The sequence below is a fragment of the Pituophis catenifer genome, unplaced genomic scaffold (genome assembly GCF_029215685.1).
Source record: "Pituophis catenifer annectens isolate HBS135680 unplaced genomic scaffold, rPitCat1.0.hap2 SCAF_1, whole genome shotgun sequence".
In the NCBI taxonomy this organism is placed as follows: domain Eukaryota; kingdom Metazoa; phylum Chordata; class Lepidosauria; order Squamata; family Colubridae; genus Pituophis; species Pituophis catenifer.
The window spans coordinates 314,680,225-314,700,405 of NW_027256881.1; the positions used below are offsets into that span (position 1 = coordinate 314,680,225).

Below are 20,181 nucleotides of genomic sequence, written 5' to 3' on the forward strand. Positions count from 1 at the left end.
TAGCACTGTGACTGAAACAAAACACGAACCTTTTGAAAGCATTTTGCAATTTTTTTCCCCTAGAGCAAAAATTAATTCTTCATAACATTATATACTATTCCCGTGATGGCAAACCTATGGCACAGGTGCCAGAGGTGGCACGCAGCGCCCTCTCTGTGGGAACGCAAGCCATCATCCCAGTTCAACTCTGCCATGCATGCTCATGCACCTCCCACCGGCCAACTGGTCTTCAGGTCTTTGCCGCGCATGCATGGGGGGTGGGGCACATGCGGGGGACATGCACGCATGGTGGGTTGCGTGCAGGGGCTGCATGTGCATGCACGGGGAGCATGTGGGGGCCATGCATGCATGCACAGTGGTGTATGCAGGGGCATGTGTGCATGCACAGGGCGCATGCATATTGCATTACGTGGGTTCAGATGCAGGCTTTGGGCACTCGGTCCAGAAAAGATTAGCCATCACTGCACTATTCATTACCTTTAGCAACCTAAATGGAGAGCCAATATGATGTAATGAATTTGGACTTTGGAAGCATTTCTGAAGCAGAGTAAAATCTGCAGGGACTCCCTTACCTTTACTTTACAAATATATATATATAGAGAAAACCCTCACTCCATCTATATGAAATTCTAAACTTTATGTTAGTGATGACTTTAGGTTTCTGAACTTTTTAACATGGTCAACTGTCTTGAGTTTTTTTGTGAATGTAAAATCTGGAGGTCACTGAACACAGCACAAATGCCAACTTTAATTAAAACAAGCAACTTAAAGACGATACACAGAAGCTGGTTCGACATAAAATACTCAACTTGAATTTAACATTGACCCATATACCATTTAGCCTTTTTTTCTTGCAAATGTAGCTGTTAAATCTTCAACTGATCTGGTTGAGTGCACAGTGGCAGGCTCTGCTAAAAGCAAACTTACTAGATCTGAGCTGCATAAAAACATGTGACCACCAATTGGCAGCAAAAAGTTAGACTTCTCTTGTCTCCATTCTAACATCCAGCAGCAGTAAGTAGTATAGATCTGGTATACATTCTACATTCTTAGAACCACAGATGGTGGCCATGGCCAGGACCACCTTTACACAGCTTCATGTTGTGTGCCAGTTGCACCCATTCCTATTTCATGGAAAACTACTCACGGTCATTCAAGCCTTAGTCACCTCCCGTTTGAACGATTGCAATATGCTCTACATGGGGATGTCCTTGAAGAGCATTTGGAAGCTTCAGCTGTGCAAATGCTGTGCTCTGCAGGCAGTTATGAGTGCTAAAGTCCTCTTGCTTCACAAGCTGTATTAAGAGCCGTGGTGGCAGAGTTGTTACAATGCAGAATTGCAGGCTAACGCTGCGCACAGCCAGAAGTTCGATCCTGACCAGCTCAAGGTTGATTTAGCCTTCCATCCTTCCGGAGTCAGTAAAATGAAGACCCAGATTATTGGGAACAATATGCTGACACTGTAAACTGATCGAAGACTGCTGTAAAGCACTATGGAGCAGTACATACTGTAAGTCAGTAAGTGCTATTGCTAATTATTGGTATGTTCCCAGACACGATTCAAGGTGCTGGTGGACATCTTTAAAGCCTTTCATGACTTGAAAGCAGGTTAATAATGGGACCATCTCTCCCCACTGGTATCTACCCCTCCTATTGGATCCAGCAGGAGAGGCATGCTCAAGCAGTGCCATCTGGCAGGATCCAAGACGACCTTTTTTGCTCTGGCACCTGTTTTTTGGTTCTTGCCTTAACCCTACTGGACTTTTATGAGGCATTAAAAAGTTGGCTCTGTCATCAAACCTGAGGTCTTTTAATATTGTGGCAAGAAGCATATCATCAACAAAATGCTTTGCAAAAAAAAAACAAAATTAATTTAAAAGAGAAAAGCATTTGCAGCAGTCAGTAACAGTGAATTGCTAGTCCATGTATGATATGCCATATGCTAAATATATAAATAAATATATAAGTGAATAACAACAGTCAGTGAAAGAAAAGTAGCTTAGAAGAGGCACAACAGAGGTTGCTATTACCAGAGCATCTCACAGTTTGCAAGTGATTTTACCTACCATAGCAGTGGTCTGGTTTGGTATTCAGACCTTGATTAACAGCACAATTATCAGCTATAGGAGAATAATGAGATGTGAATGAAACTGCATTTATTTGCTCCTTACTCATGGTTTAAGGTCTTCCCATGTTCATCTAGTTCAAGCAATTATAAAAGATACTAGGAGCAATGAAAGCAATTTGCTGTCTAGCCAATTTCTCATCAGAGTAACTTTATTTTTCCTTCCTAAGGAAAATCAAGTAGCAAGTGCACCCATGTTTCGACATTTTAGTTCTTCCCCTGCTGCTTTTAAATTATGACCTCAGAAAGAATTCAGTAACTATGTAAGGATGGGGAAAGAAATATCTTATTCAAGAGAGAAGAGAGGGACAAGAGAAGCGGGTAGATAAAATACCTTATTCATCCTGGGCATCAGCCAATAAATATTCACATTGAACTAGCTCTATTTTATTCTAATTAGTTCTATTTGCTGGAGCTTTTTATGGGCCACATTTTAAGAGCAAAACATCTTACAAAATCTTCTAGACTCAAGATATTAGAGCATGAAATTTCTCAAAAGTTTGTATCATAAGCAGACCATATTACTGCTTTCCTGACCTTGATAAGCTATCAATTGCATGCAGACAGAGGTCATAAGGCAAACTCTATTGGTTAAAACCAAAGGTCTATCTAGTTACTGCAGATCTAAGCAACACCTGACCCTTAGGTTACACTCAACTTCTCTTTCTGTAGTCCTAGGATTAGAATCCCAGGGTAGTGCCTAGGGACAGCAGTGTGCCCATAAACATTTTTTCCTGACAATTTTTTTAGGTCATCTTAACTTTTTATATTACAAAATATTTTAATGGGAAGCTGGTATACTGAAAAGCAGCACCACCTCTAAGGATACCTTAAGCTTTCTTGGAAAGTAAAACTAACAGGACAATGCACCCCAGTATTTTGTTTGGAAGTGTGCTTACTTGACCAGAAAAAGGACACAAATAAGCAGAAGTGTTACAAATTGTCATGCAGATGCCTTATATAGATGGCAGATAATGTTCTGGCAGAAGTGTGTTTTAAAAGCACTTATGTTTTTCCTGTCCAAGTATTATCAGCACCCAGAGAATCCACTTGTTCTCAGACATGCCTGCTTAAAGCTAATATGCTTCCCTAACTTGGAAACTGTCCCAAAAATTCTTCCCACCTTTCTGAAACATCACTCTGATGAGTTACAGTAGTGGCCAAAATTGTGGAAACCTTTTGGGAAAAGTTTATTTTTGAGGTTTCATGGCTAACACCACCACTTTTTTTTTTTTTTTTGGAGTTTCAACAGGGGTGAAATGCTCCTGGTTTGGACAAGATTCAGCAGTCCATCTGCATTTAAAAGACAAAGGCCACTCGACAGCAAAGTCCACATTTTGGACAGAGAGGACTGCTGGTTTGAAAGGGGGGGATCAAAGAAGCCATCTATGTCAAAATTGAACAACCCTCTCTCAACAGAGGGGGAGAGACATGACACCATCTATCTCCAATCTTTTGGAGATACAGAAAAGACACAGTCTTTTCAAGTTTCAAGAAGGCTCCATACCCATTTGCACTATTCAGGTGACCCTGACAACATAGATAAAACCTCCAGGTGACCTCAATGTTTCTCTAAAAGAATGCAAATGACCAGCTGTCTGCAAGGAGTATAAATCCTTCCATTCTTCTACATCCAGTCAGAGCTGAAGAAGCTTCTTGGATGAGAAGCAAAATATCTTCTAAGAAAAACAAAGTTTTTGGGCCTTGGTAGTACAGTGGTCTAAAGCACCCTGTTATTAAGAACAGCTGCCTGCAATTACTGCAGGTTCGAATCTCGCCAAGGCTCAAGGTTGACTCAGCCTTCCATCCTTTCTAAGGTAGGTGAAATGAGGACCCAGTTGTGGGGGCAATAAGCTGACTTTGTATAAATATACAAAAGTATGAAGGCTATTGCTTAACGCATTGTAAGCCGCCCTGAGTCTCCGGAGAAGGGCGGCATAAAAATCAAATTAAAAAAAAAAAAAGTCCAACTGCTTCTTGAAAAAACATCTTTGGGACAACTACGACCTGGGTGACTGAGAATCTCCATAGACACTGCTAGAAATACTAACTTTCACGTGGATATAAAGTAGAAATTGCCTTACAGAGTGAGAGTAAACATTCATTTTGCTTAAGCATCCTTTTTTCTACCAAAAATCAGACATGTTCTCATGATACTCAAAATGAGACTAAGACTCTGAGCACCTCATAACCAGAAATATACAGACTTCACTTATAAATTTTATTTTAATCTCTGCTTTACTAACCAATGGTGGGAAGAAATATCCATCTGGTTCAGTTCCAAGCTGGGAAAGATACTGGAAACATGGAGGCTGATTGGAAAGATGGTTTGATGAAGCAGAACCACATATGGCTTTGGGCAGCTGACAAAATGGAGTTGAGAGTGAGAGTTTTTTATACCTTCTTTGGGCTTTGCACTTGAACTTCCTGTTCCTGTGCAAGAACATGTATTCTATTGGCTGTTGTAGGGGTTATGTAGGGGTCATAGCTGAGCTCCCAGGTTTTTGTTGAAGTTTGCTGGGGGTGGTGCAACTGAAAGGGTGTGGGGCAATTCCTATTGTGGCTGAGGGCTAATCCTACCTTTGTTCAGACCTTGCTGGAGGGAATTTCAAAATATCCTGTCCTGAATGGATTTCTGCCTGTAGTATTTGCTTTGCTTATGAATAGAGCTACCTAGAGACTTGGCTTCTTTCAATAAGCTCTTTATCTCTTAAGTGCTGACATCTGCTGAGGGCTATTAAGAAAGGTGGGGGCTGCTTTCTGTATCCAGGACCATATTTCTCCATTTCTCCCTTTAGGGAAATATAATATTCTGCCTTTTTAAATATTTCTTAAAATATTTCATTCTTCTAGGAGGGGGGTGGGTGCCAACTTTCTACACACTGAAATACATACCCTCCATTAATTTGTTGAGTCCTCTAAAATATTAGACTAGTAGTACATTTTACAGCATGTCCACTGAACAGATAAAAAAAACAAATCCAAATTTCAGTATTGATTGCAGAACTCCCACTCTGAGAACTAGCTATCTTGGGCCTACAATCTGCAAAGTCCCCAAACCGTCAGAATTTTAGTTTTAGGTTTAGCTTTTCCAGTTTTAGTTCTAATCTATCTGAAGGATTATCAGTCTGGAGAAAGCTCATTTATTGGAACTAAACCTTGGAAAATAATTTCCTAGAGCCAGAGAAAAATGTTTGAGTAACAAACTGTTAAAGCATCCAAAGAATTTGAAAGATACTGTTCCAATCACATGACTTAGGGTTATTATGAAAGAGTCCTGCATTTCTACTCTGCCCTGCAGTAGTCAAATTCAGCAAACCTTTTTTCCTCAAAGCCTCACAGATCTCAACAAAAGGAGATTATGAAGTAGAATATGAAGCAGTTTTCTTCTTATGCAAAGAAAACAATATTTTTAGGAAAAATAAACTGCAAAAACTAAAATGGACAGAGAAGGATGTCACACTGAGAAGAATGTTTTAAGGAGACCACATAACACAGTTAAAACACCTTGGGAACTAACTGGAAAATATTCTTCCCTATTTATTTCTTAAAGACTATCTTCCATCTTTCATCTTCACATGATTATTTTTTCAACTAGACTTTTGTCTTTAAAGTAGTTATTGCATCTGTGAATAGCAATATAAATATTTAGCATTCTTGTTTAAACCACTAATAAGCATTGTCCAGTGACTAGCAAAATGTCAGTCATTGTGATACATAGAGAGGAAGGGCATGCACATTAAAAAGTTCAGGCTGGAGGAAGAAGAATGCAGCACTCATGCTGCAAACAGTTGTGATTCTCTTAGGGAAGGCTTGATTATTCAGTAACAAGGATAGGAACAATATTTTAGATTTACAACCACACTATGATCATATCCTTCAAAACATCCCAGATGAAATCAAGGAAATGCTTAATGTCTTAACCATGTTCTGATATGCTTATATACAGAAGCACACACATATTGGTACTGCTGCAGAATTCTTTGTCTGCTATTTGTTAATATTCTCTTGAAGAAAATAGTGTTATAAATTTCGTTGCACCCTCCCTCTTTAAGTGCAATTTAAATGCTGACATCAATATTACCTCATCTTTGTCTGTACATAGAGAAACCTCTTTCAGATATTTCCCTTCCATTTCAAAGTCCAACTGTTAAATGCATTGATTTAATTATTGACTGAGATTATCAATTTTTCCAACATAGAAGTGCTTTTCAATTCTGCCAGGCTTATTATCCCTACCCCAACAGTACTCCAGTGATGTGCAAAATCCAATCCTACAAATGCAGTCATTGAAAAAACAATCAAGACACAAAAATTGTTATAGTATATAATACATCACATTAACAAATATACATTGATACATCAATGGCAAGCAGTTCACTCCACTGAGACCCCAGCATGTGTAGAAATTATCTTTTTCTTCTCCAACAGCCCTCTCCTGCCTCCCATTTAGCCCCAGAGGTTTCCATAAACTCAGCTATAAAAGTAATATGCTCTTAACAACAATATTTTAATCTCAAATTATGAATTGTGCTCACAACTATCTCATAATACTCTGTCAGTAGAAACATATTGTTTTAATGGAAAAATAGCATTTGTAAACATGTGTAGTGATGAAAAAATACGGAATTTTCAGTTTGCCTAGCTTCTGAGCAAATAACATTGACAGAACAATCTTGAACTAGTCCTGCTTCCCAGGCCTATATATGCAGTCCAGAAAAACAGGGGGTGAAGCCATGGGTCCATATATATATCCATCTGGGGATCTTGTAGGAAAACCAGAATACACATAGATAATATAAGATTTTAAAAACTGGCATTACATTTTGAGATATATTCTATAATGGTTTTATTTTTAACACAATTCTTTACAAAAAGCTAGTGCCTCAAACCAGGAATCACATAATTGTCTATTTTTCAGATAACTGGCAAGATAGAATTGGCCAGCAGACTTATTTCTTATAGATTGTATTTTCTAGTATGAGCAATATAAACATAAAATAAACATTTTAGAATAAGTCTTTTTTCGTTAATAGCAGGTTTATTAGTTGTTAAATGAAAGCTGTTTATGTCACAACATGATTAAATCCTATTTCATTTTTTTCATGCACCATTCAAATCAAAGTAGAATTCTCCTCTGGCACCATACAGTTATGTTGTAATTCATTAAACAGAAGAGTTGCATTAGGAAGTGAGAGAGTAAATGCTATGCTCTGGCAGCTTTCTAAGCAAACCGGTTTTCCTATGTTTCTCCTTGGAATAGATATATTACTGATACAATACTAATATTATTTTTGGAAGGCAGTTAAGAAATTGTGTCAAGACTCCATCTAGTCACATGAAATATTTTGCTACATTTTAACTACCATATTTTTCGGTGTATAAGACACACTTTCCCCTCCCAAAAAAGTGGGTGGAAATGTTTGTGTCTTATACAGCGAATGTTGCCAAAGCCCCGCCCACCTGCTGGCCCCTGCCCTTTGGCCTCTGCCTCTCAGCAATTTACCTCCTTGCAGCAAACAGCAAACAGCCTGGTCAGCTTCAGCACAGCCTGATTTAGCACAAGCAGCTGATTGGCAGTTGGATCAGCCTCCCGGAATACCTCCTATCAGCTGTTCCAGGCTGCAGGAATTGCTACCACCCATCGCCACCTCCGCACACCCCGTTTTTGGCCTCCACACGTCCCATTTTTGCCCCGTTCCAGGTGGCAGGGATAGGCGGAGGCAGCCGCAATCCCCGCTGCCTGGAATGAGCCAAAAATGGGATGTGCGGAGGCCGAAAATGGGCCACAAAGAGGTGGCAATAGGCGGCAGCAATGATGGACGGCAACGGGTGGTGGCAATCCCCGCAGCCTGGAACAGCTGATAGGAGGTATTCCGGGAGGCCAATCCAACTGCCAATCAGCTGCTTGTGTTAAACCCTAACCCTAAATCAGGCTGCACTGAAGCTGACCAGGCTGTTTGCTGTTTGCTGCAAGGAGGTAAATTGCTGGGAGGCAGAGGCAGATATTTTCCCCCTTGTTTTCCTCCCCAAAAGCTAGTTGCATCTTATACTTCGGAGCGCCTTATATTCCGAAAAATACGGTATATGTAAACTCCCCTATTAAGTATTTTTAATTTAATGTTTTAACCTCTCCTGTTTCAAACAGCATCATATATGTATTTGATTAACTACTGTTAACTTTCTTTAAAAACTTGCTGCTTAGCAAACTGAAAGAAAAAACCTATCTAGGGCAGTAGCCATCAACTCCTTATCAGTCAGCTGCACTGAAAGAGAAAACACATATTCGTTCTTTAGCAATCACAAAGGCTGGTTCAGCTTTTTCACCAGTCCTGTTTCATGTGACATCGAGAAAGGCCACATCAGTAATATTTTTCTTTTTGTCCTCAAGACAAAAAGGAACATGCTTCTATTGTAATAATGTCTTTTTATATTTTCTCCATTCTTCCATACAAAACTGGATGAGATCAATAATTCTTTCTTTGTCTCAAATGTTTGGGTTCGGGGACAAGAAATACCTGACTTAGCCCAGAAAATTTGTTGGTTTTATATATATATTAATAGGTTGTCCAAAAGCATTGTGGTGTCTGAAACAAAACTGCCTACCACTTACTGCAGGAATTTTTTCTTCTTTTCTTTTTCTTCATAGGCCAAGATTAAAACAATCCAGAGCAATTCAGAATCCACCAGAAGATTCTGTCTTAATATTCTATAGTTAAATCAAGTTAAAATACAATTTGGAACACCTTCAAAACAAACTAGTGCTTATGCAAAAGAATAAGTGGACACAAATGCTATATCAGGAACCAACTGATCAATTACCAGTGGGAATAATTTAGCTATTCAAGTTACTTTACTTGATTGCATGTTTTATCACATAAACCACAATTGCCGAGGGCCCACAACATAAGCTCAAACTAACGAAATAACATTATGACTTAACCTTAATCGCTGACATGAAGGTGTCCATTCTTAAAAACTTAAAAGTTCTTCTCCTATCTGAACAGAAACAAAAAGACTTTAAAAAAATTCAGGCATTAATCAGTTCAATACCAGTATGCGCTTACCAACTTTGTGAATGGTTTTCTTCAATACAGTTATCACTATCTTTTCTCTATTTCATTTTCTTCTGATTTCATTATTTATAAATCCCTCTCAAATAGATGTATATTAGTAGCTCAATATTTCATGCTCTTAATGAAATGGGATAAAGACTATAAATGTATGCTATGTTTTGCTTCAAAATCCTTTTATTGTTTACATTAGAACTGTTTTACAAATATTGAAAGGGTATTGCATTGAAATAATGTTGGCCATTATGTAGCATCATTTTATTTGCATGCTGATGTTTTGAGTATTAATGTAAACCGCCTTGAGTCTTTCCAATTTGGCAGCTATGAATAAATGAATGAACAAAATGTTATAACGTATTATGTTAAACCTTCTGAAAGGTAATTATTTGCTTTGCTAAAATTTCAGGATTTTTCCATGGGAAATATCCATGGGATTTTTTTCAATATCAGAAAATATCACCAACAGAAAAGCAGGAATCCATTTTTACTAGAAGCAATAAAAATACAGGAAAACACATCAAGATAAAATTACAATTTTACTAACAACTAAAATAATTGTTAAGTGGTGGCCTTGGAAAATTCAACCTAAGTTTCCTTGAACAATATGAGTTAACATACTATTAGTGCATATTGCAAATAGAACCATAAGACAAAAACATATTCTTTAACCTATAATATGAATAAATAACACAACTCTCCATGTCAGATACAACCCACAGGGAAAAACACTATTTTTTATATTATTTCACCCTGAAAATTTTTTTCCTATTTTTGAGGCCTGTTACAAATTTTGGATTTTGGATGTGTGTGTGGTGGGTAGACTTGGGAGGGGCATTTTAAAATTATTAGCAAATGCTAATAGAAGCAAACAGAGAGCTCTTTTCTTGGCTTAAGCTCTATATTAGCAACAGAGATAATAGTATAATGGTAAAGAGATGGGGGAGTTGTAATAGAAAACTTCTGATGATAAATAGGTAAGCTATTTTCATTCACTCTGGAAAAGTGGAATTTAGTTCTCAAATGTATTTAGAAAGCAGGCTCAAGAATTCAATTCTCTAATCAATTTGTCCTTAATTATTTTCCCTGGGCTTCCAAATACCTTGTTCTTCCACTGCATTTCACCAAATGCAATGGAATTACATACACAGCAATTGCATCATTACACTGATTCCTTAAAGGGCCCTGCCACAATTTATTTCTATTTTTAAAAGTCTATACATGCAATACATGTCTACTTGATAATAAAAGCCAGGCGTGGCAATGTTTTAAAGGCTGTTTTCGTCTGAAAACACCTTAGATGACTAGGGTCAGATCAAGGTTATGATGGCCTAGGCTCCTAGAGGCTAAGGGCCTATATACCCCATCCTGAATACCCAAACAAAATCTCGAAGTATTTCACATACAGAAATGCTAAATACTTTTAACTATGCGCCTTAATAGAAATAAATATTCCGTATTTTCCTGCACACCGAAGATTAACACGAAAAGCTAAACTGCTGCCAAATGAACCGCATCAACCTTTGCAGCACGTAACTAAACTACAGGAAACACATGAGAACGGCTGACAAGCCAACTCTTGGTATTTTTTTATCCAGCGGCTTCTTAACTAAATCACAATATTCTGCACCGGAAAACGTGCCCCAAATACTGCAGCACTTTTCTCAATTGAACGCTCAAGGCAACCAGCCCCCTCCTAAAAGGATGTAGCGATTAAAGCATTGAACGAGATATAGAAAATATATTTACTTCCCGCCTAAAAAAGAAAAAGCAACCGTCCTTTAATGCAACGGTAGCGTTCAGTACTACAGAAAATGCATTTCTTTACATGCACTCTCCGCACGCGAACACGTAAGAAGCCTCCCCCAACAGAGAACACTGACTCATTCTTCCCCTTCGGCATAACTCTCGCGACAATCTGGCTCGCGTTGTTAAACGTGATGTCCTTTTGGGCGCTGGTATTTCTTCGATCGACGGAGCCGACAGGGTGGGAAGAAAGAAAGCGAACATAAGGAGAGGTCGCCTAACATCATGACTGACAAGCACCTGAAACCAATGAAAAAGAAGAAAGGCGCACGATGAGCCAATACGACGAGGAGGGAGGCGTGGACTCTCCGGCGGCTGATTGATCCCAGCCTTCGCGACGGTGTTGTTCAGTCGCCGCGAGAACATTCTAGAGGTAGGTACTTGGCGGCCATTACAGCTGTGCCCCTCCCCCTCCCCTTTTAAAAAAACCCACCCTAATGCTGCCGGTATGGCAGATTTGAGCTCGGTTTGAATTTAGGTGCGGGCGCTCCGCCGCCTGACTAACAATGCTGCCTCAGCTGATGGTCTTTCCCTTCCGGCAGAGTAACCGTCAAGGCTGATCCCGCTGATCCCGCCCGCCTCAGGACGCTTGGACCCCCCCTCCCCTCTCCTGGCGGTTGCGGCGTCCGCCTCCTCCGCATCTGTATCTCTTTAGAAAAAGCGCCCGGGTGCTCGGTGACACCCTCAGCTCCGCCATCGTTCTCCTCGTACTAATTCGGCTTCGTCACAGCCCGGGGCGAGCAGCGTTGGGTTTATGTCTGTATTGGACGAAAACGGTAAGTAAAAAAAGAAGGGGGACGGGTGGGAGAGGTTTAGCATATGAAGTGCGGGACGGCTTCTCTTTGCTGGTGGGGCTGCGTGACGGAGGGCGGGATGGTGAGGAAGACGAGCGGCGGCCTGAAAGCGCTTGCGGGGGTCGTTCGCATACACACACACACGCACCCCTCATTTGTGTAAGTGGAAGGTGTTAGTACTGGCTCGTAATGCCTGTTATCCCAAATAACATCCTGTCGGACAGAATGGCGAGGTCGACTCTGTTGGGGACGGGCGGATAAGACACCGCGACCGCTCCCTGCTCGAAATTGCCCTCCGAGGGGTCGTTACAAAAACGGAGGTCGTTCTCGAGAAGGAGCAGCGGGGGCAGGGGGAGGAGGGCAAGGAGGACTCGTAGTTTAGACTTCGGCTTTGGACCGCATTGCCCGAAACAGGATGCGAGAAGGGCCGTGTAGTCCAACGCCTCTAGAAAAGAAGCCTGCAAATATGGAGGTGGCGTCTCCTTCCCTTAACCGCCGCTGGCGGTCACTTTCCCCCTCCCCCCCTTCGCCTTCTTGAACGAACGCGCGGCTCCACAAGATGGCGGCCGCCAGGTCTTCCGCGCCTCAGTCCTCGTGATGAGAGGAGGGGGGGGTGGAGAGAGGCGGGCGGAGTGCGCGCTCTGTGGCGCAGTTCCTAAACCCGCAGTGTGCGAAGGGGGAGGGCAGCGGGCGGCTCCGCTCGGGCGCTTTCGAGGGTTCGGGAAAAGGGGCGGCGAGGCGGGGAGGGCTGAGCGGCGACTGCGCTGCCGCCGCCTCTTTGTATTTAGGGCTGACTCAGTGCTTAATTGCTGCATTTCTGAGTCATTCCGACGCTGGGGTGAACAGAGGGAGGAGTTCATTTTTTTGAAAGAAAAAAAAAAGTGGGTTTTGCGCGATAGCTTATTCGTGGTTTTTTCTCTTTAAGATAAAATAATTTGAGTTCCTTTCTCTTCTCTCTCCCCCCCCCTTTTTTTAGGATTTTTTTTTTTCCTTACAGCTTCATTTGTATTTCATAACTATTTTAGGCACGTGTGTAGATCACGTGGAGAGAAAGAAATTCGGTGGTTTGTAAATTCATCTGCTTAAGCAAAAGAATAAAAGCCTTGATTTGTTCTTTCAACGCAATTACGTTTATTATGAGACAGTATAATTAGGTCACTGGGATACTTTTTAGAATATTTTGCTCGTTTTTAAGAATTAAATATTGTTTTTCTCAACTCCACAGTTCCTCTGTTTCTTAATAGAGGATACCACTGAAGTAACTATTGGCTGGCAAACTAATATATGTCTCCTACCAAAATTAAGAACTGGTTAACAAATAACCAATAAAAACTTCAGTGAAAACATTTCCTCATTGCTGGTCATAGAACAATATAATGTAATAAGCTATAACTGTTACCAAGTCCAGAAACATAAGTCTATAACATAACTGATTTATCATACCAAGTTTGTAGTGTTCTGACAAAATCACCATTCATAATTCAGTACTTTTTGCTGGAGGTTTTATGTTGAGTATTGTATAAAAATCATAGACCAGTTATGCTTGAATTCAAACAAAACAAATGTGGGCATATGTGTGAAGTATAAAAGCTTTCTATATTAATATTGCAGAGCTGTTGCGCAGCCATTGGTACCTGTATTGGGGAAATATAGCATACAAGCAAGAACCTCACAGCCTCAGTGGCGAAAATTTTTTCATGTCAGAGACCGAGAACTCTTGCAGTCGTTTATGTCATCACGTCTTCTCCAGACAGAAGATACCAAAAAGTTGCAATCAAAGATCTCTCCATCTTATTGATAAAGCTACTAATAAGCCAAAATGTCTGTCAACGTCAACCGCAGTGTTTCAGATCAGTTCTATCGCTACAAAATGCCCCGTTTGATTGCCAAGGTAGATGTTTCACTATTTATTTAAATGTGGGTTAAAATTGCCAGTTAACGGTGTGATATCATATATATTTGAGTTTTCTTTTCAGGTTGAGGGCAAAGGAAATGGGATAAAGACAGTTATCGTCAATATGGTTGACGTTGCAAAGGCGCTTAATCGGCCTCCTACGTGTAAGTTCTATATAATTTTCCATTGAGCTCCATTTTATTAGTAAGAACATTTTTAAAGAATTTTTTTTTAGAAAATACAATAGTACTTGTGTGTGTGTGTGTGTATAGTACACACCATTTTCTCATTTTCATCCCCTTCTTTCAGTTTCAATTGCCTCATGGAAGAGCGAGATAACTGTCAATAACAGTGCTATTGTCACTATGTCAGCCTAAATACAGAGTTTTGTCTTCTGCCTCATGGTGTCAGCAATTTTTAAGGCAGAAAGGAAAAGAGCTGACTTGAATAGCTTTTATAGTAATGATAGCTATTGTGCATAGTACTCTGAAGCAATGCATAATTATTGTTTTGAGGCATTCCATATTAACTAAGGAATGTTGATTCTGTGCAGAAACAGTTAATGGATGTGAATTCTAAAGGTGGTCTTAAAATTGTAGTAAGATAATAAATTATTATTGCTTTTTTCATGAGTAGATGGAGGAAGAAGTAGGAAGAACTACTGGAAGACCCAGTATAGTAGTTTGGAGTTGAGTGGTGCTAAACATGAATAAAATGAAATAAATTTGCAGAGGGTTAATCAGAAGTGAGTGGGAAGGTAGTTCATAGAAAACTTCATGCCTAATTTTTCTTATTTCTTGAAAGATCCCACCAAATTTTTTGGTTGTGAGCTGGGAGCGCAGACCCAGTTTGATGTTAAGAATGACCGTTACATTGTCAATGGATCTCATGAGGCGAATAAGCTACAAGACATGTTGGATGGGTTCATTAAAAAATTTGTTCTCTGTCCTGAGTGTGAAAATCCTGAAACTGATCTGGTAGGTGATGCTTCTAGAATGCTAAGAATTTATAAAGAAAACTTGTAAAGTTTGTGTTTTTTTTATTTGCAATTCAGTTTGAGCAATCTCACTGAAACAGTTTTGTATTTGGTCAACCCTGAGGTTTTCCATGAGGTGGCCTACCATGTCACACTAAATTCTTTCAAGAAAGGCAGGAGATACTTGTAATTAGACCTATTTAGCTAACATTTCAAACAGGAATACTTCAGTACTTAATGAACAAACAGCATGTGTGACAATACAAGGTAGACTTAATTATATACCAAATTACTTGTGAGTGACTTTCAGCAGGCTTTGTGGTAGTAAGTTAAATGCTAAGCTCCCAAATGCTAAGCTCCCAAAATGGCTCTAGCCATTTTAACATTGCAGTAATTTAAAATGGAGATTTCCAGGCTGCTTTATAACCAGGGCTGTGGAGTCGGGAGATTAATGTTCCGACTCCGACCCCTCAGTTTTTTGTACTTCCGACTCCAGGTACCCAAAATTTCCTCCGACTCCACAGCACTGTTTATAACAAAGCAAAACTATTAAAACAAGCTAGTCCAGAATTTTCTACACAAGCCAGTTAGAGCATATATTTCTTGCTTTCCACTGTTTCATTTTCTTTAAAAAAACGACTGTTTCTATTTTCTTTAAGGGGTAGTATATATAGATGTAAATGAAATAATTGGTAGTAAAACTATTGCTCTCTCTGGCAGCATGTCAACCCTAGGAAACAAACTATTGGTAACTCTTGCAAAGCCTGTGGCTATCGAGGCATGCTTGACACAAACCATAAACTCTGCACGTTCATCCTTAAAAACCCACCTGGTGAGTGTTTGTTCTTGATTTTGATATTTACCTATAAAGGATCATTTATTTCCTACTTAATTGAGGGAGAAAACTGGAGGATGTTTTCTTTGTGTGTTGGAACTGGTCTGGAAAACAGTGCCGTTTTCTGCAGGCAAGCAACACTCTGTGGTAGATAACTTAGCTGTCTATCTCAATTTAAGCTTGCAATACTAAACATAGCCTGACCTATTCCAGTGGTCTTTAAAAATGAGGCCATCTGTTATACAGACTGTAACAATATATTAATGATGTTCTCTATAAGCAAACATATTCTGGAGTGTATTTGGATATATTAATTTTCAACTTTGTAGTATTGGCATTGAAAGTATCAGTGACTGAGCAAATACAGGTAGTACTTGAACATAACAGTTCATTTAATGGTTGTTCAAAGTTACGATGGCAGTGAAAAAACTGACTTGCAACCATTTTTCATTTATGATCATTGCAGCATCCCCATGATCACATTTAGAAATTTGGCAACTGGCTCATGACAGTTGCACTGTCCTGAAATCATGTGATCCCCTTTTGTTACCTTCTGACAAGTAAAGTTGATGAGAAAGCCAGACTGGTTTAATAACCATGTTACTCACTTAACAGCTGTGGCAAGAAAGGTTGTAAAATGGGGCAAAACTCAACAAATGTCTCGCTTAGCAACAAAAATTTTGGTCTCATTTGTGGTCGTAAAATGAGGACCGACCACCTGTACTAGTACATTCCATGCCATGTGCAATTAAGGCAGACTTGGATTAGTATTGTACATAATAACTTATTTTCTGTTGCTTTAGTTTTTAGTTTACAAATTTAAAAAATAACCTTAAATTAGAACCTCCATAACAGGTTGGTTGCTCGATTATTTGAGCTAGAAATAAACTTCAGTGGGATTTCTACACCTTTGGAAAAACTAATATTTACTTTTTGTTACTTGTTAGTCATATCCCCACTTAACTTGCCTGCAGGAGTCTGCCGCAGTCTTGTAATGCCTGTATTATAGAAGATAAAATTGTTCTTAGAAAAACATTTCAGTCAAAAGCCTGATAAATTACATGTGGAAAAGTCATTATTTGTTACATATTCAGACTGAATCAAAAGTTGAATGTATAGGCTTTGCAATTGGACAAACTGTGCTCCTGTAGTTCAAAAATTTGTACAGAAGCAGACTGATTTAAGATTATCCAAGTACACCCACATACCTTGACATGATGGACAGCTAAAGCAGAGTTTGTAAATTAAAAATCTTTGGGTGTATGTCTGTTAAAAATATTCCATTGGACTCTTGCTAATGTTTACAGAGAGCAGTGAGTCTGGTACAGGCAAGAAAGAGAAAGAAAAGAAGAATAGAAAAGGCAAGGATAAAGAGAATGGTTGTGTGTCTAATACTGAGACACCACCACCACAGTCAGCACCACCAGAAGAACTTAGTCCTCCAAATGTAGGGGTAAGTAGATCTGGCCGCAACAAATGTATGGTTTCATTGTAAAATGTATGGTTTCATTGTGGTTTCTTGAAGATGAGTGTGAACATACGGTGACCTTTCTCTGGTAATTAAAGGGGTCTCAATTTTATGGTTAATTATTCAGGGGAATAACTAGATAACTCGGGTTATTTTTTCCAGGAAAATACAGTATCAAAGTAGTTGAATTGTGTATATTTCTTTAAAAAACTATGTATGAAAACGGTTGCCTTGTAAATTTCAGGAAGAGGAAGATGATGACTGGGGTGAAGATACCACTGAAGAAGCCCAAAGGCGTAGAATGGATGAAATCACTGATCGTGCAAAAGTACTCACATTGACTGATGATCTAGAAAGGACTATTGAACAAAGAGTCAATTTACTGTTTGACTTTGTTAAGGTATTTCAGATAAATGGCGTGTTTTCCTCATTTCAAAAACTTTTTAAAGTTGAAATGGGATAATTTCAACTAGTGAAATAATAACTGTTGAAAAATGTGTCTTTTAAAACAAAATGTCTTTTCTGATCCAGAAAAAGAAAGAAGAAGGTGTCATAGAGTCTTCCGACAAAGATATTGTGGCAGAAGCAGAAAGATTAGATGTTAAAGCTATGGGCCCTCTGGTGTTGACTGAAGTCCTCTTTGATGAAAAAATAAGAGAACAGATAAAGAAATACAGGCGCCATTTCTTGCGTGTAAGTTTTTTTGTGGATCAAAAACATTCTCCTGAGATGATAGGGCTTTCTGCTTCCTGTCCCAATCTGATTCACTACAGAATGTATAAAATTTGCTTCATATCCAGAATAAAAACACATCATATCAAAAAAGGGGATGTTGTGGTTTGGTTTTTTTTTTAGTGGTGGCCTTGGCATTTACTATATTGGCCATTGAAGGTGAATTAAATTTTAGCTTCTTGTGCATGCAGTTTAATAATACAACAGCATGTAGTATGTAGCATTTCTAGAAAATTCAGTTTGTAGACTGAGCCAGGTCTAAAGACACAAGTCTGCATTTACCTGGCTTATTTTATTTGTGTGAAATTTCTGTTACTGGTAGCTTATATGATTAGGCAACTGGGCTACACATGCTAATTTACACCTATTTTCTAATACATTCTGGTTCACATTTTAGTTCTGCCACAACAACAAGAAGGCCCAGCGGTATCTTCTTCATGGCTTTGAGTGCGTAGTAGCTATGCATCAATCACAGCTGATTTCTAAAATTCCACACATCCTGAAGGAAATGTATGATGCAGATCTTCTGGAAGAAGAAGTCATATTGAGCTGGGCAGAAAAGGTCAGTTTTTACAAATCAAGACAGACCTTGCAAACTAAACTACATAATCCCTAATATTTGAAAAATGACTTGCATTGCAGGATTTGTGCTTAATAGAACTTCATTGTTGATTCTGAAAAGGAAAAACTACACTCTAAATCACAGGTGTCAAACTTGCAGCATCACGTTGCCGTCACATGTCATTTTGCAATGGTTTTTCCCTTCAAGCTGGGGTGGGCGTAACCTGCACATGACGCATCGAGTCCATGGGCTGCCAGTCTGACACCCCTGTTCTAAATGAAATTTCAGTGGGGGAGGGGCAAGCACAAAATACATTTATGTGGCATTGTTGATTACTTTTCTAAATGTGAGAATCTGGAAAGGTTTTTGAGTGAAGTAGGCTAGCTAGAGCTTGAAGTAGTTGTTCTTTGGAACAGCTATTTTCCATTCAAGGTAAGATTTCATGGATAGAATGTTCCATCCTTGGGACTAAATACTACTTGGGTTTAAAATACCCTACTTATAAAACAAGTCCTCATAAATTGTTCCAAACTTTCTTTTGGTGTTTTAGGCCTCAAAGAAATATGTTTCTAAAGAGCTTGCCAAAGAAATTCGTGTCAAAGCAGAGCCATTCATTAAATGGCTGAAAGAAGCTGAAGAGGAATCGTCTGGCAATGAGGAAGAAGATGATGAAGATGAAAACATTGAGGTGAGCTTTAAATAAATGTTCTTTACCCACATGTATTGGAAGCTCTGATTTGAAAATGCATGTTAGGTTGAAAGGATTTGTTGATCCAGTGCTTTGCTGCTCATTTTATAATAATAAAAAACCTCAAATGTGTAAGTGTTACTGTAATTGAACTTATCTATTCTTGCAGGTGGTGTACTCCAAGACAGCCAGTGTACCTAAAGTTGAAACAGTGAAGACTGCAAACAACAAGGAGGATGACATTGATATTGATGCTATTTAAAATGAATCAACCTAGTTTCCAACTTCTCTGCATCTCTTGCCAGAAGTGCAACCTTTATGCACAAGCTATAATAGCTATAAACATCGTGCTATACTTCTTGAACTCAAATATATGTTACCATGACTGGTATTTATAACTAAGCTTAACAGATGAGAGGAGTTAATACACCAGCAGACTGATCTAAGTTTGCTGTCTGGCATGTTTCTTTTAAACTTGTATTGGACATAAATACTTGGAGCACATTTATACAGTTGTGAAAATAAAGGATTTGGTTTTGGAATCTTCAGTCCCGACACATTTTAGTGTTTTTTCTAACCTAAAATGGGCAGTAATCAAAAATTTGATAGATTGTGAGCCCATTTCATTCCCATCCAAGCATTTTTCATTTTCCACTTTGTATACTCATGGAGGGGGAAGTAAACGGGGGATATTATTAATATAAAACCTGTCTTAAGATACTCAGTGGCCTGGGAAAAATTACTATGGTTAGGATGTAACAAATGAAGACTTGCCAAAGAACTTGAACAAATCTACTCTAATGTCTCAATACATGATCCTGTGTCACTGAATTGTTAAAGGATACTCTTTCCCCCTTTTTAAACATTGGAACATTAGTAGCTGGTTATTTCATGTAATTATATTCCAAGATGAAACATTCTGAGGTAAAGATTGTTTCAGGGTTAGAACTTTTCATAATGGACTTAGGTTTTATACACCTAAGTTCTTTAGCAAGTTCAACTGACTAATTAGAATATTTTCCTTGGGTGGAATCGCCCAAGAGCAATTTCAGTGCAAAAGCAGTTTTCCCATTGAAGCTATTTTAAATCCAAAATCATGTCCAAAAGTCCATATACTTGATTATCCATGGTTCAAGAGCAAATCTTGTAATGTTGGTTACAGGTTTTTGGCTGAAACCATAGAAATCCTGGAGTTTTGCATGGCGAGTATATATACGTGGAAAGACACAAT

At 39.0% G+C, this 20,181-nt stretch overlaps 1 protein-coding gene, 1 long non-coding RNA gene and 1 other non-coding gene across 4 annotated transcripts in view; 2 read left to right on the forward strand and 1 right to left on the reverse strand.

Moving 5' to 3' along the window:
- LOC139315720 (uncharacterized) overlaps positions 1-11,183 on the reverse strand; it is a 37,653-nt gene extending 26,470 nt beyond the window's left edge. Inside the window, exon 1 of the long non-coding RNA XR_011600297.1 lies at positions 11,079-11,183. This is a non-coding gene — a long non-coding RNA (uncharacterized lncRNA). The remainder of the gene's footprint in view (positions 1-11,078) is intronic.
- Positions 11,184-11,283: 100 nt separating this feature from the next.
- EIF5 (eukaryotic translation initiation factor 5) lies at positions 11,284-19,498 on the forward strand. Of its 2 annotated transcripts, XM_070942128.1 has the most exons (12): positions 11,284-11,374; positions 11,544-11,777; positions 13,407-13,686; positions 13,772-13,853; positions 14,494-14,666; positions 15,386-15,497; positions 16,808-16,953; positions 17,213-17,368; positions 17,500-17,661; positions 18,098-18,262; positions 18,813-18,950; positions 19,120-19,498. In XM_070942128.1, exons 3-12 carry the CDS (start codon positions 13,615-13,617, stop codon positions 19,210-19,212), a joined length of 1,299 nt encoding a protein of 432 aa, XP_070798229.1. In that variant the 5' UTR covers positions 11,284-11,374; positions 11,544-11,777; positions 13,407-13,614; the 3' UTR covers positions 19,213-19,498. The 2 variants fall into 2 exon arrangements, with proteins under 2 accessions (XP_070798229.1, XP_070798238.1); XM_070942137.1 differs by lacking the exon at positions 11,284-11,374 and having other exon boundaries at positions 11,468-11,777.
- LOC139309145 (small nucleolar RNA SNORA28) lies at positions 15,633-15,757 on the forward strand. Its single transcript, XR_011599803.1, has one exon. It is a non-coding gene; the product is annotated as a small nucleolar RNA SNORA28 (small nucleolar RNA).
- Positions 19,499-20,181: the final 683 nt, after the last annotated feature.